Consider the following 22401-nt stretch of genomic DNA (forward strand, 5'->3'; position numbering starts at 1 on the left):
CTACTTCCACACATAATTGGATTATCCAGTATGGATAAGCCAATCCAGTTGGGAATTATTCTTATAGCGCAACAATAGCACAGTATGCAATGATGGGTGGATGCAGCTATTAGATAGGATGTACATTGTATGTATAGATCAAGATGGGTAGCCGTGTTAGGCTGTCTGTAGCAGTGGAAAAGAGCAAGAGTTCAGTAGCATCTATAAGACTAATAAAATTAGTGGTAGGGTATGAGCTTTGGTGAGCCACAGCTCACTTCTTCAGATATCTAATGTCAGATACTATGTCATATGGCTTTCATAAGCAATTTATACATACAATGGAAAAGAGCATGAAAGCTCATACCCTACCATTAATTTTGTTAGTCTTATAGGTGCTACTGGACTCTTGCTCTTTTCCATTGTATGTATAAATTGCTTATGAAAGCCATATGACACAGAATCATAGAATCATAGAGTTGGAAGGGACCTCTAGGGTCATCTAGTCCAACCCCCTGCACAATGCAGAAAATTCACAAATACCTCCCCACCACTCACCCAGTGAACCTTACTCCATGCCCAGAAGATGGCAAAATACCATCAGAATCCCTAGCCAAACTGGCCTGGGGAAAGTTGCTACGTGTCCCAAGGTAGCAATCGGCCTTACCCTGGGCGTGTAAGAAGGGGCGTAAGGAATACAAAGAAATCTTCCCAACCAGCAGCGACACACAGAGAACTGAAACTGTTGGGCAGAAACAAGAAAAGAAACAAAACTAGGGAGCACTTATTCATCCCTTGCTTCAAGGTGTAGTCAATGCTGGCCAGTCATTTCCCAGCCTAACCTCCTCTGAGGGTGGAGGCCTCATCTGGTTCCTGACCCCTGAGATCCTGTGAGTTATATTTGGCTTTCTTCGTCGGCCGTCCATTTCCGTCCCTCAAGCTGTTCCTTCATGTTCCTGCCATTCAGGAACATTGCCGGGAAACAGATGGGTGGGCTGAGCAGGGGAGGAAGGTACAAAGGAAACATGTGCGCACAACTCCATGTGTTCCCAACTTCCTCCCTGTTCCCAGGGGATGCTGGGAAAAACAAGTGATGAAGGCTAAACCAGATGAGGCACTGGAAGATCCTTCCTAACCTTTTGAAAAAGAAGTTGCAGTTGACGGGGGTACCTGATTCCTATTGGGGCCGCAGTACTGGGGGAGTGGAGGTGGTTTTAACCCTCCCACTAGGGCAGTTTCAACATCGGAAACTGACCTTCTCCTCTAGGAGCTGTTATTATCCCTGGAAGGGAGGGAGGAGACAGACATGGCTTTTTTCCATGTAATGACAAATCCCTGTTGGGCATTCATTACTGCTGCTATACTCTTCTGTCCACAAGGTGACCCAAACTCACTCTGTGAGCCAAACTACAAGTGACGCCTTACACAAGTTGGACACTTGTCAGCTTCCCTCAAGTTTTGATGGGAAATGTAGGTGTCCTGGTTTTACAGCTTGGCTCTCCATTACAGCTGCAAGACCAGGATGCCTACATTTCCCATCAAAACTTGAGGGAAGCTGACACGTGTCCAACCTGTGTAAGGCGTCACTTGTAGCTTGGCTCTGAGAGCCAAGCTACAAGTGACGAATGACACTTGCCTGGCAAGTGAACAGACTCACGTGTATTCCTCCCTGTTCACTTAGGGATCAAGTGGTGGGCAAGTGAACAGGGAGGAATACACGTGAGTCTGTTCACTTGCCAGGCAAGTGTAATTCGTCACTTGAAGCTTGTCTCTAAGTAAAAAGCCAGGCAGAGTTCCGTGTGGATGTAGCCATACAGTGCCAGGTTTCCAGCATCTCTAGCTTCAGGTGCAATTCTTTCCAAAAACCTTGTCCCCACAGACAACTATCCCCTCAAAAAAATATCTCGCAAATGGCCTTTTGCTCTTTACACTGGCCGTTTCCTCACGTCTTACCTGCCTGCGGAACATCGCGTGAAAAACCCGGAAGACACCGTCTTCTCATGCGAAATCACTCCAGGAAGATGCTGTTATCCGGGAGTTTTGCATGAGATTGTGCAAAACTCCCACATAACAGCATCTTCTTGGCGCGATATCAACACATGTAAACAAATAAACTATTGATCTATAAAAAACAAATCTGACCATAACATATTTATGCCCTTTATGGTCTGGTGGTATCCCATACTTGGAAGACAATTCTCCCCATATAATCCTGGATAGACAGGAAAACCCTCACAACAAGGTTTGCTCTCTTTCCCTCCTTAAAAGAGGTGAGAACTGTAATTGCCAAACAATGTATGTCTTCTGTGGTGGCCCCATCTTTATGGATTGGCTGCCTCTTCCCTTGTCGAATTCCGCAACAATGTGCGATTGTGCTGTTTAGAGAGGCGTTTTTACCTGACAGGTTCTAATGGTGTTTAATTTCATTAATGTTTTTAACCTGTCAGGTTTAGTGGTCGGTTTTAATTTACTTGTGTTTATTTTAAATTGCTTTGAGCAGTGCAGCAAAGTGCCTTTTGAACAGTCTTATCTAAAGCACTCTAAAAATGCCCAAACAATTCTTGTTTTGTACTCTTGTGCTTCTCTGAGCGGTCGGGAGTTACAGTGAGTGGAGAAGCAGCCTTGGACAGAGCTAACTTCCTTGTGACGAAAGAATACCCAAAGATCTATTTTTCTGATGGGAAAATCAAAAAGAGTCCAGTAGCACCTTTAAGACTAACCAATTTTATTGTAGCATAAGCTTTCGAGAATCAAGTTCTCTTCGGCAGATGCATGATCCAAACCCATCTACCCTGATGGGGTTATTTGTAAAGACATAAGTTTAACGTGGAGAGGAGAAGCAGGCAAGTCCCCCAACAGAGATTTCCAGCTTTTAGAAGCAAAACTTGTTCTCCTCAAAGCAAACAGCTTTGGGAATCTTGCATGGGCCAGCGGTCAGTCCAGTGGGGCAAGGGCTAGGGCCGGCATGGGTCAGCAGCTAGCAACAGCAGAGAGAACTAAAGTTAGCCAGGAGTCAGATACCTGGACTCTGGAGAGCCACTGTTTGCCTTGCTGAGCCACAGGCACACATAGGAACACATGGTCTGACTCAACCTGCTACTGAGGGCCAAGCCAGAAGTGACAAATTACACTTGAATGGCATGTGAACAGACTCACGTGTATTCCTCCCTGTTCACTTGCGCTCCACTTGCACTCTACTTGATCACATAGTGATCACATAGTGATTGAATGAAGTGCAAGTGGAGCGCCAGTGAACAAAGAGGAATACACGCGAGTCTGTTCACTTGCCATTCAAGTGTAATTCGTCACTTCTAGCTTGGCCCTCAGTCAGACCATTGGTCTATCAATGTCCGCAGCTGCCACTGGACTCAAATCTGGCTGGTCGGACTTGCAGCATCTCCCCAGGGAGATCTTCCACACCTCTTACTACATAATCCTTTGAACTGGAAATGGTGGGGATCAAACCTGGCTCCTCTGCATGCAGAGCAATGATAGCGGCGTGCAGGCTACTATCCACCTCCATGGCGTGCCTGGCCATGTCCCTCCATGGCAGCTTCGCTCATCTGAACACAGTTTTCTGCAGGTGACATCCAGCAGATGGGCAAAATCAACAGCAGCCCATACACGGGCTTTCTCTGTGGTGGCCCCTGCCCTGTGGAACGGCCTGCCTGAGGAAGTCAGGAGAGCCCCCATTCTCCTGGCTTTCCGCAAATGATACAAAACCAAATTATTCAAAAAAGTTTTTCACTCAGATAGGAGGGCTGCGTTGTTTGGAGGGAGTCTCAGCTGCTTTGCTAATGAGTTAGGGACCATAGACTTCACCACTATGTTGCCTTGCATATTATCTGTTGCTTTAAATAGGTACTCCTATGTACTACCTGTGCTTCATGTTGTCTAATGTCAGTCCTAGAATTGATTATGTTCTGTTTCAGCATTTCTTCCACTCTGTGTTCTATACTTGCTAATGTTATGTCTTTGTAAACTTGTATTTATTTACCCTATGGCATTGTTTATGGAAATGTCCTTGACACTGTATGAAAATGTCCTTGATACTAATTGTACTCACACAGCGTAGTCCACCTTGAGTCTCAATGAGAAAGATGGACTATAAATGACATAAATCAATCAATCAATCAGTATCTGTATGTTGCCTCAAGAAGACAAACAGCATTTTAGATTCGAAAAATGGCATAGGAAGGGAAGGCTTAGCTGTCAGTCCTGATCCAAACGTGCCTGGTTTTAAAAGAAAACGAAATGGTGAGAGGTCCATGAAATTCCTAGCTTCGCATCTGTTGGAGCACATGCTGAACTCTCAGCTGCCCCATGTGCAGAAGCGGAACTCTAATCTAAGGCTCCACCCAGGCAAGGTAGACTGAGCCAGTAGCCACTAACTACTAACAGACATTGAGCATCTTTGAGCCATTAGGATCTGGTAATGAAACTGGGTTTGCACCACAGGTCTGGAGAAAATGTCCTGCCCCTTGAATAGAGGCTTAATGTGAAGAGATGGGCTGCTGAAGGTTTTCATAGCACAGAGGCACCGCCGGTGCCAAGGTTTCTGGCGCCTGTGGCCACTCTCTCTCGCGCATGCGTGCAGTGTGCATGCGCGCCGCCAAACTGCATTATGATGTCATCACGTGATGACATCATCACGTGGCAAAGCCAGGCCCATTGGCCAGTGGGTGGCTGGGGCAGCGCGTGGAGGCTGCCCGCGCTCCACACGCCACCCCAGCCACCTGCTGTGCCTAGCCCGTGGCTGCTGCGCCCAGCTGGGGGCGTGTGGTGGTGGCGGCGGCAGCACGGGGCTGGCTGGCTGCAGCAGCAGCTGTGGGCCAGGCACGCCAGCTCTGTGGCTTGTGCCTCTGCCCCCGGCACCTCCTGCGGTGCCCCCTCTGGCCCCGTGGCACCCACGGCACCCGCTTCACTGCCTCAATAGTGGCGCCAGCCCTGCACAGAGGTAAATAAGATCATCTTAAAAGACAGATTGGAAGGCTCTGTCAGTTTCACCTCTCTAGAGCCAGCAAAGATTGATCCTCAGAGGGTTCCTTTATTTCCTCTTTGGAGGTGAAATTGACAGAGCCTTCAGGGAGTCGAAGATGAAATAAACAAACCCTCTGAGGAGAGATCTTCGCGGGATCTAGAGAGGTGAAATGAACAGAACCTTTGGCTCTGTTTTTTTAACTACCCTTCCCAGCTAACATCGTGTCTCCCTTCACTTGAGCGTCTTCATGTAATTCATCTTGTGTAGAGAGACTCTCAGAAGTTAAACAGGGTCAGTCCTGCTTAGTGTTTGAATGGGAGACCATCAAAGAATTCTAGGGTCACTATGCAAAAGAAGGCAATGACAAACCACCTCTGCTCATCTCTTGACTCCACAAGGAATCACTGTAAGTTGGTTGTGACTTGACAACACCTTACACACACAAAGGGACAGGACATCTTTTCTCCAGATCTGTTGGCAACTATGAATGTAAGAGCTTCCCCTAGTCGTCATATAAGAGCCAAGATGAAGGTTTGACCCCTTACTACCATTCCAGAAGATATTCCCTCCTATCACTGAGCATTTCGTGGAAGAAATTTGCTGTTCGCTTCCCCTCCTTCAGGGCTTACAAATGGCTGCTGTCACCTTGTATGAACTTGCCAGCACCATGATGCGTAGGCTAATCCAACCCCGGTGTTTGATTTGGAGCTGAGGTCTGAGGCAAATTCCTGTGAGAAACAGTCTTAATTCTTCTCCAATCCTCTTAGTGACATTCAGACCACCTTCTGGAAAGATCAGGCACTTGGCGGGAGGAAAGTAGCTCTGGGAACTTCTCACGGCAATGTAATCGTTCTCACAGCATTTCAGCAGGTCAAAGCCAGTCACCCATCAAAGCCGAGAACTTCACCCAGCCAGCTCTGCCTCCCCCTTTTCCTCCTTCAAATTCTTCCTTAAGTAGAACAAAGACCAATTTCCCAGGCAAGGAGGCAAAGCAGAGATACAGCTGGGGGGGGGGGTGCGGCCAAGTGAGCACATCGCCCTACCTGGAACTTGGTGCTGCCCCAAATGTGCTTAAAAGAGAGGAAAAAAACCTCAGGAACCAATCTGTAAATGACATAATGAAGAACGGGAGCTTATTTTAATTATTTATTTGTTTTATTTTATCAAATTTATACCCCACCCTCCCTGCAAACGGGCTCAGGGAGGCTAATAATATATAATATACAATTAAAACCATATATATATCTAAAAACCATAAAAACAATACAAAACAGCTGGCTATAAAAAATATCCGCTCAGGCTATAAAAAATATCTTTAAAAACCATGTACATAGTTGCGGCACAGCCCAGGCGGCTGCCAGAGGAGCACGGGATGCGACAAACAGGATGGGGATAATTCACTGGCTCTCAAACAAAGGCCCGGCGGAACATCGCCGTTTTGCAAGCCCTGCAGAACTGTTAACAGGTCCCACGGGGCCCATATCTTATTCGGAGTGTGTTCCACCAAGCCAGAGCCAGGGCTGAAAAGGCCCTGGCACTGGTTGGGACCAGATTAATGTCCCACAGGAACCACCAGGAGTTGCTTAGCCACAGATCGCAAGGCCCTGCAGGGGACATGGTGGGAAAGGCGGTCCCACAGGTATGCTTGAAGATCCCAGTCCGTAAATGGCTTTGAACACTAAAACCAACACTTTGAACTGGATCTGGAACTGAACTGGAAGCCAGTGCAGCTGGCACAGCACAGGATGGATATGTGCCCGAAATGGCGCCCCGTAAGGATGCATTTTCAGGTCAATTTCTGGTCAACAAAAGTCTCCCGAAACACTGTGAATTGGCAAAGTGCTTAAGGAGTGCAAAGGTCCAAGGAATGTCCATTTCTTCAGTTTGGTGAAAAAAACTTCCCTAGCCAAGCTCTTTGGGGACTGAACACTCTCAGCAACCTTCCAAATGGGCCTGATCCAGCTCAGAAACGTTGCAGCCATCACTGCTATGGAGAGCTGATAAGAGCTAGGCTCCAGAATTAGAACTGATGTCCGGACCACAGAGATCAGTTCCTCTGGAGGTAATGGCAGCTTTGGAAGATGGAGTCTGTGGCATTATACCCTGCTGTGGTCCCTCTCTTCCACAAAGTTCACCCTCCCAGGCCTCTACCCCCAAATTGCCAGGAATTTTCCAACCCAGAGCTGGAAATCCTAGTTATAGCTCAGAGGACAAATACTTTGCAATAAGGTCGAAGTTGAGACTCTTTGCATGAACCCTATATGCCCTATCACTGAGCTGTGGCATGCAGTCTTAGCCTGTGTCAGACCATTGCTCCTTCTACCTGGGTCAGCAGTGTATAGGTCCCAGGCAGGGATCTAGCTGACATCTTTTTAACTAGAAATTGAGCCTGTATGTGAAATCATACATGGAAAGCATGTGTTTTGCCATTGAGCCAGGGTCCCACTTCCACCCTAAAGGCCCTGAGATGTGTCTCTATAGTCCACCCTGCTCTGTGTGCTGCAAGATCATACTTGAATTGTTACCCAAACAGGGCCGGCACCTCCTTTGAGGCAAGCCCAGTGACCACCTCCTGCACTGAGGCACTGGAGGGGGTGCTGGGGCTGGGGGCAACAGCGCACACCACGAAGCTTGCAGCAGCAGTGCGCGGGCGTCTGACAGGGAGGGATGGGAAGCTGCCCACATGCTGCCCCAGCCACCTGCCACACCTGGCCCGCAGCTACTGCAGCCTCCCAGCTCTCCTATGCTGCTGCCACCACCAACATGCACCCCTGGCCAGGAGCAGCAGCCATGGGCCAGGCGCAGCAGGCATCCATGGCAGCGCGCAGAGCAATGGAGCAGGAGGGCTGTGAGGATGCACTCGTGCCTCCTCAGCCACCCACTGTGCCTGGCTGGGCCGACAGCCTCCCCAGCTGCCCACCACCCCGCAGTCCAGCCGCGTGCATGCACGTGCAGCCAGGAGAAGTTGCTCCCCCCCATCCTTGGGCACCAGAAACCCTGGCGCCAGACCTCTACCCAAATAGGCAGTCTCCTAATTAGTTGGGGGAATTAGGAGACAAGCAAGAGGAGGGGTAACTGAAATTCTCCACCTATGTTTATGAGAATTATTCCTTTAAGAGACCTCTCAAAATAAGTCAGGCAGATGTTCAACCAGAATTTTTTTAAAAAAATTAAAGATAAATAAAAGGGCAAACATACGGAAAACCACACACAGCACACATACAGAGCTAACTAAGAGAAAATCAGGAAAGAAAAAGGTGAGAAAGCAGTTTCGGGGGAGGCAATAGCTGCCAGTTTCGAGGTCCACAGAGGCAGCAGCAAAATGAACAGCATTTCACGGAGAAGAGAAGAGGCCCAAACGGATTGAGGGACATGTGTACAGATCCAAAGAAACACTCACACACTCACGGGTGGCTAGGGCAAAATACTTCCTCTTTGCTCCAAAAACAGTGACTTAATGAGTTTTTCAGAGGTGGATTATTAGTTGGGAGAGGCTTAATGGGTCTTCCTAAGGTGAATCGTAGGTGTAAATGGTGCTTGATGATCCCTTGAGTACCGGATGGGAAAAGCTACCAGGTTTGCTGAATAGCATTAGGTGGTACTTAATCAAGGCAGGTGGGTCAGGGGAAGTGAGGCTGGACGTGGCTAATCTTAGTCAGGACCTTCCTGGGAGCCTCCTTGCCCTATGCTATGCGTCTCTCCGGGGCACGGAGGGGGTCTTTACTCAGTCAGCCACTCCCATTCCCCTTCTAAAATATCTTTCCAGACTTCTGCCCAAACGGCATCCAGTTTGTTTTATTTCAGGCCAGGCAGTGCCTTGCACTTATGTTATATGAGGGTGTTTATGATTTCCTATCTATAAACTGCCCCTCAGCGGGAGGAGACATTTTAAGGATACGTGTGCTTCAGCCACTCGGCTGAAACTAAATAGGTCTGGGTGTCAGTGCCTGGGTAGGAGAGCTTCTTGAAACTCCCTCTGTATACTATTTTGATATTCATGTTAGAAGAAAGGTGAGAAAGAACTGCAAAAAAAAATAGTTTACTGTGTGATTTTGAGATGGGCAAAATCAAAAGCTGGCCATACACATGCATTCTTTTTATATTCAATTACTGGGGAAGGGGGGATCATCTAAAAAAAAAAATCCTATTAGTGCAGGGGGGAAAGGCCCCTGCCAGGAATGGAGGAACTCACAATCTGGAAGTTCTGTTGTTGCTATGCCGCATTGGCAGCTTCCAAAGGAAAGCATCTACGTATGGAACAGGATTTGATAAATATGTATGTGCAAAAGGCTCCCCCCCCCCCCGCCCCGCATCAAGGCTCAGTCTTAAAATATACAAAGAATAAAAATGAGAGCACCATTTGAGCATGTACAGAACGCTTTGCCATTTGATGTATTCAGTCTATATACCCAGATGTATACCTCTGCAAATCTCTCAGCAGTACCCGTTGCTGACTGATATTGTGATCAGAAATTGTATTCATACAATTTCGATGGGGTTGCAAAAGCATCCTTTCAATGGCTGATATTAAATGTGAGACACGGCTATTTTTGGAAGGCTGTGGATTTTTTCTCTTATGAAGTTTATTGATTCAGTGTTTCACTGGATATTGTATGGGATTTTAAAATATTGTTTTATTCTTAGACAAAAGCATTGTCTGTTTAGGAGCCAGTGTAAGAGAGTTGTTAAAATGTAAGCCTGAGAATAAAGAGACCCAGGTTCAACGCCCCATTCAACCGTCAAGTTCATGGAGAGACCTTAGTCCAGTCCCTCTCCCTTAGCTTAACCTACCTGTGAAGATGAAACAGGGAAGAAAGAACCATGTATGCTGCCCTGAGCTCCTTGGAAGAGGGACTGGATAAACTGAGACAAAGTACTATTATCTAAAATAAATACATTTATACGTGAGAATGCAGCATAGGAGGTGTTTGTACCAACCAGTGACTACAGCTAGGGGATTCTTTGGTGTTTGTTTGTTTGTTTGTTTATGTCATTTATAGTTTGCCTTTCTCACTGAGACTCAAGGCGGATTACACATTGTGAGATTAGTACAGTCAATATCAAGAACATTTGCATAAATAATGCCATAGGGTGAATAGATACAAGTTCACAAAGACAGCATTATAATACAACATGGTGAAATCTGTGGTTCCTAACTCATTAGCGGATCATCTGAGATTCCCTGCCTACAATACAGCCCTTCTATCTGAGCAAAAAGCCTTTTTGAATAATTCAGTTTTGCATCATTTGCAGAAAGCCAGGAGAATGGGGGGCTCTCCTGACCTCCTCAGGCAGGCTGTTCCACAGGGTAGGGGTGGGGCCACCACAAAGAAAGCCTGTGTATGGGCAGCTGTTGATTTTGCCCGTGTGCGGGGTGGCACCTCCAGGAGACCCTGTTTGGAAGAGCGAAGCTGCCATGGAGGATCATAGGGAAGGAGTCGGTCCCATAGGTATGCAGGACCATAGCTTGGTCAGTGATACAGTACCTTGAACTGAGCACAGTAACTAATGGGTAGCCAATGGAGTGACTGTACGATGGGAGTGATGTAGTGGACAAATGACTGGGGTGGTTAGGAGGAAAAGGGGAGTCCTTGTGGCATGTATTTTATTACCTACCTGCTTGTTAATGTCGTTGATTTCCCCCCCCTGCTAGGCACCAAGATGGACTGGAATCCGGCAGTGAATATGTTAAGGTAAGAAATCAATTCTAATCTCCTCCCCTTTGGGTTAAGTTGGGACTATGGGGCAATGGATCTTACTCGGCATTTTTTCTACTGTTATAAGTTGCTTTGGTGGGGGGAAATTGGGAGATGAATGAATGAATGAATGAATGAATGAACAGGAAAAATATGGCAACCAGATGCAAAGAAAACTGCAAGGGATCTGGCACTTTTAATGGTTGTGTGTGGAGGAAGGTTTGGTAGCTGCAGTTCATCATAGAGAGGTGGGACCTCTACAATAGCGAGCAATTGACCTGTCTTAAATCAGTTACAATATACTCTGGTTAGCAAGGAGCTCTCCAGGGTGTTGGGCCTAGAGGCTTCATTTCCCAACTCTGCTGACTGAAATGCTTTTAATTGGAGATGCCAAAGATTGAACCTGGGGCTTCTGCATGCAGACGTGTGTGCTTTCCCTGTGAACTGCTACCTTGTCTGTTGAAATTACTCTTGTTTCTAGTCACCCTGGGAATTAAGGTGGCTTTGAACATATGCACCTTGGTTTGCGCTCACGCTTTATGCATAGTTGTCCTAGCACAGGTACAACAGTGCAACTTATTGCATAGGAGGGCCTATTCCAGGTTATTTGTTCTAGCCCTGCTGTAGTTAGAACTCCCAGTTCACCCATCTTCTGCCTGTCACATGGAAAAAGGTACAAAGCTCCTTAAATTCCTTACTTATCCCACATTAAACTATTAACATTCCTAAGAATTTTGCTGTGCTCTGCCAGCAATTCATTAGGGACCTACATTGGTGGTAATTAAACTTTTATCACCGGCTTTTTCTAGGCTAATAAGTTTACTGCAGGTCAGCACTACTATATCATGCATCAGAACTATAGGTTGCAGTCAGACATTGCAATAAACCATGGTTTGCAAATAACTGTGCTTTGTTGAAACTCAGCTGCGGTACCCGAATGCAAACAGTCCAGCTGATAGGGGCTAACTGGTTTGCATCCAACCAGGATTGCAAACCAGGGTTTGTAGCTTGCCTGGTTAACCCTAATTCTTAACTGTGACTTGTTGCAACATCTGTTTGGAATCAGCTAAACTTGCTCCTGGCTTCCAGTCTGTGATTAAGACAGTGGTTTGTCGTTGTCTTACTTCTCTCCTGCCTTCCACCAGGGAGGATATCCTTCCTATATCCACTGTATCTGTGGCCAAGTGGCTTCCAGGGGTGCGGCTGCTCAAGAAACTGTAGTTTTCTTTTAGGTGGACTATACAAGCCGAGCTGTCACAGTTTCAGAAATTGTGCAAGGCTAAATGTATGTGCAGCTGGTTAGGTTTTAAAATGGGGCGGGGGGGGGGTGATTGTTTTTTATGCTGTGAGTTTTGAATGTTTCTATTGATTTTAATTTTTGTAAGCCTCCTTGTGTCTAGACAGAGAAAGACAGGACAGAAATAAATTCAAATAAATAAATAGAATATGGAGGCCAACACATAAGCAGGAAACATTTATTATTGTCAATTTCTACAGTGCCATCAAGGCTCACAGTGTTTTATAGAACTTTACAGAGCCAGTTTGGTGTCCTGGTTAGGAGCAACAGGATTCTAATCTGGAGTTTGATTCCCCACTCCTCCGCTTGAAGCCAGCTGGGTGACCTTGGGCTAGTCACAGCTCTCTGGAGCTCTCTCAGCCTCACCTACCTCACAGGGTGTTTTGTTGTGGGGATAATAATGACATAATTTGTAGACCACTTTGAGTTTCCTGAAGGGCAGTAAATAAATCAAATGTTGTTGTTGTTATTCCTAACCAGCTTTTGGCGTCCCAAAAAGCTTACTATCTAAATTAGCAAATTAACAGTAACCAGAGGAAAACAAGACTAGAGATGAGCAAAAAGTTTCCTGTTTAATTTTTCTCTCCTTTTAGGCATTTGCTTGGATTTCTGTTAGCCCTTAGGATGGGCAAGGTTCACATCCCAACCAGCCACCATCCTGCGTGGCCCCCTTTGAGGGTGCCCTGCAGCCTCAGAATTGGGAGAGCAAGGTGGGGGTTACTTCATCCTTTACCCTGACAACTCCCTTGGAGGGCAGAATCATCTTGCTGTCTCTCTGCTCTCCCTTAGTCCACCTCCATGGCACCTCCTCACCCGGCATTCTGGGCCCCCTTTTATAGCCTTCCTTATACCCGCCCCCACCTCTCCATTCCCTCCCCCAAAGTCTGGGCCAATCCTGAGCCTAGGGGCTGCAGCACCCCACGCAGGAAGGTTCCCTCTGGGCTCCACCCTCCCTGACTCCCTGCTGGAGAAGTGTCCGGTGAAGCCTGGCTCCATGCTGGGGCTTCCCCTGCCCTGCCCACCCCAGCTGAAATCAATGGGCTTAGACTGGAGTAACTTGCCATAGCATTGCACTGTGAGTGTGGTCTGGTACTTTCAAAAGGTCAGCATTTATTAGAGATATTTGTATTATTTCTGTCAGGAAGGTGTTTTTTATAACTTACAAATTAAGTGCAAAACCAGACCTGGATACTTCAGGCTTGGCAAAAGGGTTATATCAGGCAGTGTTGATTAAGAGGATATCACTGGTTTTTCTTCCCATTCATTTCTCTTGAGCCAGTTTGGTGTAGTAGTTAAGAGCAGCAGGACTCTAATCTGGAGAGCCGGGTTTGATCCCCCACTCCTCCACCTGAAGCCAGCTGGGTGACCTTGGGTCAGTCACAGCTCTCTCGGGGCTTTCTCAGCCCCACCCACCTCACAGGGTGTTTGTTGTAAGGATAATAATAACATACTTTGTAAACAGCTCTGATGAGATGTTAAGTTGTCTCTGAAGGGCGGTATATAAATCAAATATTGTTGTTGTTGTTTGGAAAATATGGTAACCTCACCTAGCAAGAATGATTGACTATGGCCTTGCATGTACTTAATCATTATTATAAGCTTACAAGCTTAAGCCAAAGACTTCGGAGGAAAAGTAAGTTTGGAGGAAGAATCTGAAGGAAGAGAGAGAAAGGGGGCACTGGAGACCCATTCAGGCCCCTAAATTATGTGCTGAGTCCATTTCCCACCTAACTTATGGTTTCTTTGTTCTTCCTTTCATGGTCCTATTTCTGGAATTCCAGTATTAAGTCATAATTGTACTCCATTGTGTGTGTGTGTGTGTGTGGGGGGGGGAAACAATTGTGCAGATAAGGCCCTAGTTTCTCTCCTGCTCTCCCTCCTCTTTTTCTTTCCCATTTTCTTTGTCCTTCCTTTCCTTTGTTCTACAATCCCAGATTTTCAAGCATGACAGAAACAGCCTCCGCTGCTCCCAACTCCCGTCATGTTACAGAACAGACTGGCTGGTGGATCCCAGGGGGCGGTGTGTGTGTGTATTAGAAAGAGAGGAAGTGATGAAAGCTGACATTTCTGAGCATTCTACACATGGTGAAATCCGATTCTGTCCCGGGAAGGAAAAAAACCCTAGGAACTGGTTTGCAGAACAGAGAAAAAACAGAGACTGCCTTTTTGACAGACGGACGTTTAACGAGAAACAGGCAGACCCCCTTTCCTTGGATGTGCCGCCTGTCCTGATAATGTCAGAGCATTTCTCTCCCAAAGAAACCCCTTCCTTCTCTCCCAAGCATCCTGTAGCTGTTTAAGAAAGCAATAGCCCACCCCCTGCCAACCACCTACCAGAAGGAAAAAATGCCTTTCAAACAGATGAATCACAATCAAATTCTTTCAGTCCAGAATCTCCCTGCCTATTAACCACCATCTGTTCTTCTGCCTTATTCAGAATGAAAGAAGAATTTGCGTTGCACAGTTTGGGCAGTGAATAGCCAGTGATGCTCATGCGATTGGGCAGTGAATACTGTGTGTGAGAGAGACAGGCTTCCGTGTCCATAACAATCTATGAGGATCTCACATAGTTTAATTAATGGCCAAAAGCAGCCACAGAATGGCCCAACTGAGTTCTGAGCCATGGCACAGGGAAAGGCGTTTGACTGTTATCTCAATTTCATATCATGCCCTTCCATGATTGCTTAACCTTTAATCTTTAAAGGTTAACCTTAAAACCAACCAGAGGTCTTAATCATGCATTTCCCAGATCATGCCTAGATTTGCACTAAGTGTATGAACGAAGACGTGACTTTTCTCTGGTCACTTACTGCACCCTATTGGGTATGTTCATTGACAATCAGAATGGGTGTGCAGCTCTCTTATGAGAGCTTCATCAGAAAACAGAGGGTTTTTTAAAAAAAAAATGTTGATGAAAAGAATTGGATGGGAATTTTTACCACCCCAAATCTCAAATCCTCTCTCTTTTTATTGGTGCTTCCCATGCATTGCAGAAGTTGCCCCTTTTTCTTCCCTGTCCACGCAGAATCTGCTTCGACAAAACAAACTTCACTGGAGCAACAAGAGTGAAAAGTGCAGCCAGAGTTAAATTCAGTCTAATGAAGTCTTTGCCGACACTGAGAATGGGTTTCTGTGTCACGGGCCAAATGTTCTCCTCTAACCCTGGCTTGATATAACTGCAATGACTTCTAGGAGGGCCCGCCAGGGATGAATTAAGGCCCGATGTATCCACTTGGAATGCTCGTCCTTCTCTGCTCCAGTGGCAGCTTGCCACATCGCACAAGGCTATCTCTGGTGTTGCTTTTCATTTCTCCCCAAACTAGGCTCGTTTTTCTTTCTCCCTCATTAATGGGAGCTTTATTGCTTTTGTCAGATCATCTGGAGAGGCAAAGCCCCTAAAGGATTTGGCAACGGGGCAGAGGAGAGCAACATCCATAGACCCATTATACCATAGTGCCAGGTCTCTCCAAGGCAGCCCTTTTGGAGAACACCATATTTCCCCTCTATTTTAGAACAAGAACAAGAAGAGCTGTGCTGGGGGGAAAACAGATGCTTCTGGAAACTTGCTGATAGAGGGCTTCCCATTTTTTGGCCCTGGCATGTTGGATTCAGAGGTATCCTGCCTCTGAACATGGAGGTTCCATTTAGAGACTGTCTGGGCTAGACCCAACCTCCCTGGATTTGTCAGATGTTTTGGAAGTCATCTAAGTTCCTGGATATGAGTTAGTTAATGTGTGATTCCCAGTTCTGGGTGGTACCTGGGGGGAGATTGGGAAGGGGAGGGAAAGGAGCTTTGCAGGGATGAGATGCTGGAGAGTCCACCCTCTGAAGTTGCCATTTCCTCCCGGGAAACTCATCTCTATAATCTGGAGATCAATTGTAATTTTGCGAGAACTCCAGCCGCCCCCCCCCCCCGAAGTTGGAAACCATATTCCTCAGAGCTACATTGTAATGCCACTCCTCAAACTATCCCATATTTTATTGTGCTGCCCCAACCTGAACTCTGCACTCAGAATCTCCATCTGAGCTTCTAGAAAATCTAGGATCTTGGGGCCAAACTAGACATGGCAGGAGGAATACACGTGTGTGTCTACTTGTTCATGACTAAAACAAAGGGGACTATTTTTAAAAAATTAAATGGAGTGTGTAGGCGAGAGGAACTGAACGCTGCCCTCTGTCTCTTCTTACCATGCTCTGGCCTGCAGCTTTAAGGTTCTTCCCCACAGCCTGGCTCGGATACAGAAAAGGAGCTGGCTGGAAGAAAAGTGCTAAAAGAATCCAAGTGTAACCAAACGGGAAGGAGGAGAGGCAGGATTGCTCTCCTCTTTTCCTATGTGTTGTTCGGACTTTGTTCTCATGGCCAGAGTAGATCTCCTGAACTTTATTTGACTGTAAATAGGCACTGCCAGGGAGGAGAGGAGGAATTTGGATTGCCATGGATGGAGAGGGTAAACCCTTGTCAAGTCGTCATTTTCATAATTTATCCTCCTATCTCTGGTGTTATTTGCCCAGTGAGGAGGAGAATACAAACACCATATTGTTTAATCTTTGTTGTGCCGATTTTAATCATCTGCAGTAGGGCTTTTTTTCTGGGAAAAGAGGTGGTGGAACTCAGTGGTGGAACTCAGGACTGCACAATGACATCACTTTGGGTCAGCTGGAACAAGGGGGGAGTTTTTTAAAGTTTAAATCACCCTCGGTGAAAATGGTCACATGGCTGGTGCCGCCCCCCGCCCCCCCCCTGATCTCCAGACAGAGGGGAGTTTAGATTGCCCTCCACGCTGCTCCAGCGGCATGGAGGGCAATCCAAACTCCCCTCTGTCTGGAGATCAGGGGGCGGGGCCACCGGCCATGTGACCATTTTCAAGAGGTGTCGGAACTCCGTTCCCCCACGTTCCAGCTGAAAAAAAGCTCTGATCTGCAGTGAATACCTTCATCTTGATTCAAGCCTAGATGAAAGCAGTCAGATTTACTGATAAATTTTCTTCCGGGGCTTTATTTCAAGGGCCTTTCTTTCTTTCTTTCTTTCTTTCTTTCTTTCTTTCTTTCTTTCTTTCTTTCTTTCTTTCTTTCTTTCTTTCTTTCTTTCTTTCTTTCTTTCTTTCTTTCTTTCTTTCTTTCTTTCTTTGCATATTGCTGCTAAAATAAATTAGAAAACCCATGGACTATGCTTAGTGGAAACTCAGAAGGTGGGGACAAGGGGGGGCATTGAGCTAGACTTCCTGTGATCATGGGTAAGAATGCAATTCCTTGCCTTCTGTTTAGCTAGACGAAGGAGATGGGTATTATGTAAGGGGGGCAAAGAGAAACTATTAGTACAAGTTATGCCATTTTCAGAGTTGTTCTTTCTTTGGGTTGTCTTGATCAAGGATTCAGATTTCCCTTGTTATTGTGCAGACTAAACTACTGTGATCTTGCTTTTCTCCCTACGATCGTCTCTACGTTAGTATTCCTAGGAGATCTAGCTGCTCTCTGGTGAGTACCAGATATCGAATGTATTTTTAAAACGGGTATCCTTAGTCCCATCAGCGTCTCTGTGTAGAACTGTCACTTTGTCAGCTGTGTTTGCAGTGTCATTTCATGGGAAATGCAAAGGACTTGTTTGAATTAATTACACAGGGGAAAGAAGTACTCTTCAAATATTAACTGTGGTAGAAATACCAGCGCATATTAGCAGCTACTGTAAGCCATACTTTCAAGGCACAAGAGTTAAATAGCTGTAATCAGGTTCCGATATTTCACAGCACTCAGCCTCGCCTTGGGGCCACAGGTTTCCTGCATCTTTGGAGATGGGAGGATTCACCCGTGTATTTGAGGGATACCATCAATTTTGCACAGTTGTCAGTTCAGTATTAATATGCCCATTTTAATTTTGTATTGATATCCCCATCTTGATTTTGTTTCTCCCTTCTGTGAAAGCGAGTGTATTTTTGCACCATTTTTACTTCAAAACCCTCACATTTTTCAAATGTTATTTGTGAATCCATAAATAAGCATCATGGCCTGACCCGGATAGCCCAAATGAGCCGGATCTGATCAGATCTCAGAAACTAAGCAGGGTCGGCCTTGGTTAGTAATTGGATGGGAGACCTCCAACAAAGACCAGGGTTGCAGAGGCAGGCAATGGCAAACCACCTCTTTTAGTCCCTTGCCATGAAAATCCCACCAGAGGTTGCCACGAGTCAGCTGTGACTTGAGGGCCTCTCTCCACTACCAAATAAGCATCATAGCTTATACGTATCTTATACATATAGATGATGTACATTGCAGTACTCCCATTATTGTCCCTTGAATGTACCCTTGATGGTATGCAAAACGATAAGAGGTGCCATAAGAATGTCAAATATAACACTTAACAGATCCCTGCTGTCTGTCAATCTTTTAATTATTCTGAATAGACGTGCTTGCGTTCCTGCAGAAGCAACTTGATATTCCTAATTCTTTGATAGTTTGTTTGTAAGAGGCAGGGCTTTTTTTCAGGGGGAACGCGGGGGAACGGAGTTCCGGCACCTCTTGAAAATACTCGGCAATAGTGCTTGAAAATAATATGATTTCAAAGAATCCCGTGTGTTTCTTCCTCATTTCCCTCTTGAGAGTTCTGCCACCTCTTCTCCCAGAAAACAAAAACCCTGGTAAGAGGGTATATAAGATAGCGAACTTGCCCTGAGTGGCATGCACTGTCAGAGGCATCTGTGGTGCAGCCGTTTATTTGGTTCCTCTAATAAAATTTTACAGTTTGCCAGCATTGCTTGCCTTGGTCCGATTTCAGGGTGCTGATTCCTGTAATAGAGCCTCCCAATACTGGGATATGGTGAGTCCCCTCTCATCTATATACTCAAATGGGAGGGCTGTATTGTAGGGAGTTGGGGATCATAGACTTCATTACTATTTTTGCCTTATATATTATCTGCTGCTTTAAATATGTTCTCCTCAGGGCCGGCGCGCCCATGGAGGCCAGGTAGGCGGTGGCCTCGGGCGTGCGGGCACTGGAGGGGCGCTGGAGGGGGTGTTGGGGGCAGAGGCGCGCGCAGCGAAGCTGGCATGACAGGGCCGCCTGTAGCTACTGCTGCAGCCAGCCAGCCAGCCAGCCCATTGCTGCTGCCGCCGCCGCCGCCACACACCTCAGCCGGGCGCAGCCTCTGTGCGCCGCTCGAGCAGCGGCTCGCGGCTTCTGCGCCCAGCTGGGGCGTGCGGTGGCAGCAGCACGGAGCTGGCTGGGTGGCTGCAGCAGCAGCTGTAGCCAGCCACGCCAGCTCAGCTGCGCGCTCCTCCGCCCCAGCCGGGCGCAGAAGCCGTGAGCTGCTGCTGGGGTGGCGCACGGAGCAGCCTCTGCGCACCGCTCCAGCAGCAGCCCGCAGCTTCTGCGCTAGGCTGGGGCATGTGGCGGCGGCGGCACGGGCCTGCCTGGCTGGCTACAGCTACTGCTGCAGCCAGCCACCTCAGCTCCGCTGCGCACTCCTCCGCCCCAGCCGAGCGCAGAAGCTGTGAGCTGCTGCTGGGGCAGCGCATGGATCAGCCTCCACGCGCTGCTCCAGCAGCAGCCCGCAGCTTCTGCGCTTGGCGGTCCGCGCGCAGCCCAGCCCCCCTGTGGTGCGTGATGACATCTGCGATGACGTCATCACGCCTCCAGTGGGGCACGTGCGTGCCCGCCGCCACAGGCGCTAAAACCTCTGGCGCCAGCCCTGGTTCTCCTATGTACAACCAGTGCTCCATGTTGTCTAATGTTAGTCCTAGAATTGATTATGTTCTGCTCCAGTATTTTCCTACTCTGTCTTGGATCCTTGCTAATGCTATGTCTTTTAAACTTGTATCTGTTTACCTTATGGTATTGTATTGCAATGTACTCAGGGCTTTTCCCCCCGACATCTCTCGAAAATACGTGTCCTGTGGCTCCGCCCCCATTTCCCTCTTGAGAATTCCATCACCTCTTTCCCCAGAAACTCTTGAGAGTTCCACCACCTCTTTCCCCAGAAAAAAAGCCCCCAATGTACTTAATACTGATTGTATTAACCTCATACTGTGTAATCCGCCTTGAGTCTCAGTGAGAAAGGCAGACTATAAATAATGTGAATAAATAAAAGAAACAAACAAATCCTCAGTACCAGGCACAAAAACAAGTGAACCAAAACTTTTGAGAAAGGCAGCCTATGAAACTAAAAAAGAAACACAAGTTCCGCTTTCTTCTCCCCTACTGACTCTGCCTGACTAGCGTAAATGGAAAGCTGTAATCAGTTTTGATGAGAGCACCTTCTGGTGGGGATCTCATTATCATCTCATCGGATGTGAATGAAGGGACAGTCATCTTTGCCTTTACAGATCACAGCCGTTAATGCACCTTTTCAAGGGGCTGCCCTAAATAGCTGTCTGGAAGCTTCATTTTGAACCAGCACACTTCCTAACCAGGGGGTGGGGTGGGGGGAATCCTCAGAAGTATTGGACACTGGTAAGACCGCCAACTGGCCAGGGGAAAAACCTGTCCTGTCCCTTTTATTAAATTAAAGGTTTAATATGAGCAGTTGAAGATTTTCATGGCATAGAGCTAAATAACAACCCCCGATAATTGCTGCAGATCAAACTGATATTAAAGGGAGAGATAGAAGGACCAGTTTTAAAGGTGGCAATCCTAGCGCACGCACACACACACACACACGATTGCTGCACATGTTTCTGGGCATGTTTCAGGTTAAATTTAGGACCTTATGTCCCAAACATCTGGAGGCCACCATACCCCAGAGACTGGCTTTTTCCCTATGAAGATGGGCACCCCTAAATCTCCCACAGTTGGCTTCAGGATTTTGCTTTCCCCAGGGCTTTTTTTCTGCTGGAACGTGGTGGAACAGAGTTCCGGCACCTCTTGAAAATGGTCACATGGCCGGTGACCCCGCCCCTTGATCTCCAGACAGAGGGGAGTTTAGATTGCCTTCCACACCGCTCCAATCTAAACTCCCCTCTGTCTGGAGATCAGGGGGCGGGGCCACCAGCCATGTGACCATTTTCTCCGAGGGCAACCCACTGAGTTCCACCACCTCTTTTCCCAGAAAAAATGCCCTGGCTTCCCCCCTCCCCCCCACACACAAAGGATGAAGCTATAAGGGCCAAGCTAGACGTGACGGATTACACTTGAATGGCAAGTGTACAGATTCACGTGTATTCCTCCCTGTTCACTTGCGCTCCACTTGCGCTCCACTCGATCACTATGCAAGTGAACAGGGAGGAATATACGTGAGTCTGTATACTTGCCGTTCAAGTGTAATCCGTCACGTCTAGCTTGGCCCTGAGTGATATCCTTTGTGGCAAGGAGGTGGGGGAATAATTGAGGAGAACACTCAAAACCTCGAGGGGAGCACTCTTCTTCATGTGGGTCTCAGTTCCCAAGATGCAGACCTGGTCCTCCGTCACTGTGTTCCTTGTGCTCCCCCCTCAACTTCTGCATGCAGGATGCCATAAAAACTTGGGAAACAGTGACTGCAGTTGCCATTTCTACTTACACTCTGACCCTGAGACTCAAAGGATAGAGCCTGGAAGTTGGATGGAGCCTCATAGGTGGATCCTATTGGGATGGGGAGACCCTGATGGGGCCAGGAAGGGCTTTTTTTTCAACTGGAATGTGGTAGAACGGAGTTCTGGAACCTCTTGAAAATGGTCACATGGCTGGTGGCCCCGCCCCCTGATCTCCAGACAGAGGGGAGTTGAGATTGCCCTCCGCGCCGCAGCACGGAGGGCAATCTAAACTCCCCTCTGTCTGGAGATCAGGGGGCGGGGCCACCAGCCATGTGACCATTTTCTCTGAGGGCAACCCACTGAGTTCTACCACCTCTTTCTCCAGAAAAAAAGCCCTGGGGCCAGGGATGGAACCTGTCCCCACTTCTGGAGACCTAAGCCACAAAAGTGGGGTGCTGAGCACCCTGCACCCCTTTGCTCTAAAAAGCCAACGCCCACAGAACGTGGGTGCATGGCAGAGCAGATAGGGTCAGTGGTGGCCCATATAGAAGGAAGCCCTCCACAATCTCCTAGGCCCTGGTGGGTGACCAGTGGGCAGCCTGTTTCTCTTTCCCTCCCCCTGTTGTGAGTGGCATGGCGGCCCCTTCTTGCCTCTGCTGTGCCTTGCCACCCTGACTAACCATGGAGGAGGCAGATGGCAGCTTCCTGATGCTGAGGGGGGAGGAAAGGAAGGTGGGTGCTGTCTTTCTACCTTCCCTTGGACCCGTGGGGGGCAAGGAGAGCAAGTGCTGCCGCATCCTGCCTTGCCTGGCTGCCACGAGAGGAGGAGGGTTGGTGGTACCTTCTTGCCAGGCCAAACACTGTCTTTCCACATCCCCACTTTGTAAAGTGACCACAGCCTAGGGCGTTCAAAATCCTTGGACCAGCCCTGGCTGGGACTTAAAGTAATGAGCTTACTGCTGTCAGGTCCAGCTTGACTCACCCTACAGCCAGGCTTCTCAGGCACC

At 47.5% G+C, this 22401-nt stretch overlaps 1 protein-coding gene across 1 annotated transcript in view; it reads left to right on the forward strand.

The window, feature by feature from the left end:
* Nucleotides 1–22401, forward strand: part of SH2D3C (SH2 domain containing 3C) — an 81171-nt gene that overhangs the window by 18322 nt on the left and 40448 nt on the right. Inside the window, exon 2 of the mRNA XM_054998589.1 lies at nucleotides 10614–10653. Coding sequence (XP_054854564.1) covers nucleotides 10614–10653 — 40 coding nt within the window. The remainder of the gene's footprint in view (nucleotides 1–10613; nucleotides 10654–22401) is intronic.

Source organism: Eublepharis macularius, chromosome 14 (assembly GCF_028583425.1).
Source record: "Eublepharis macularius isolate TG4126 chromosome 14, MPM_Emac_v1.0, whole genome shotgun sequence".
Taxonomy (NCBI): domain Eukaryota; kingdom Metazoa; phylum Chordata; class Lepidosauria; order Squamata; family Eublepharidae; genus Eublepharis; species Eublepharis macularius.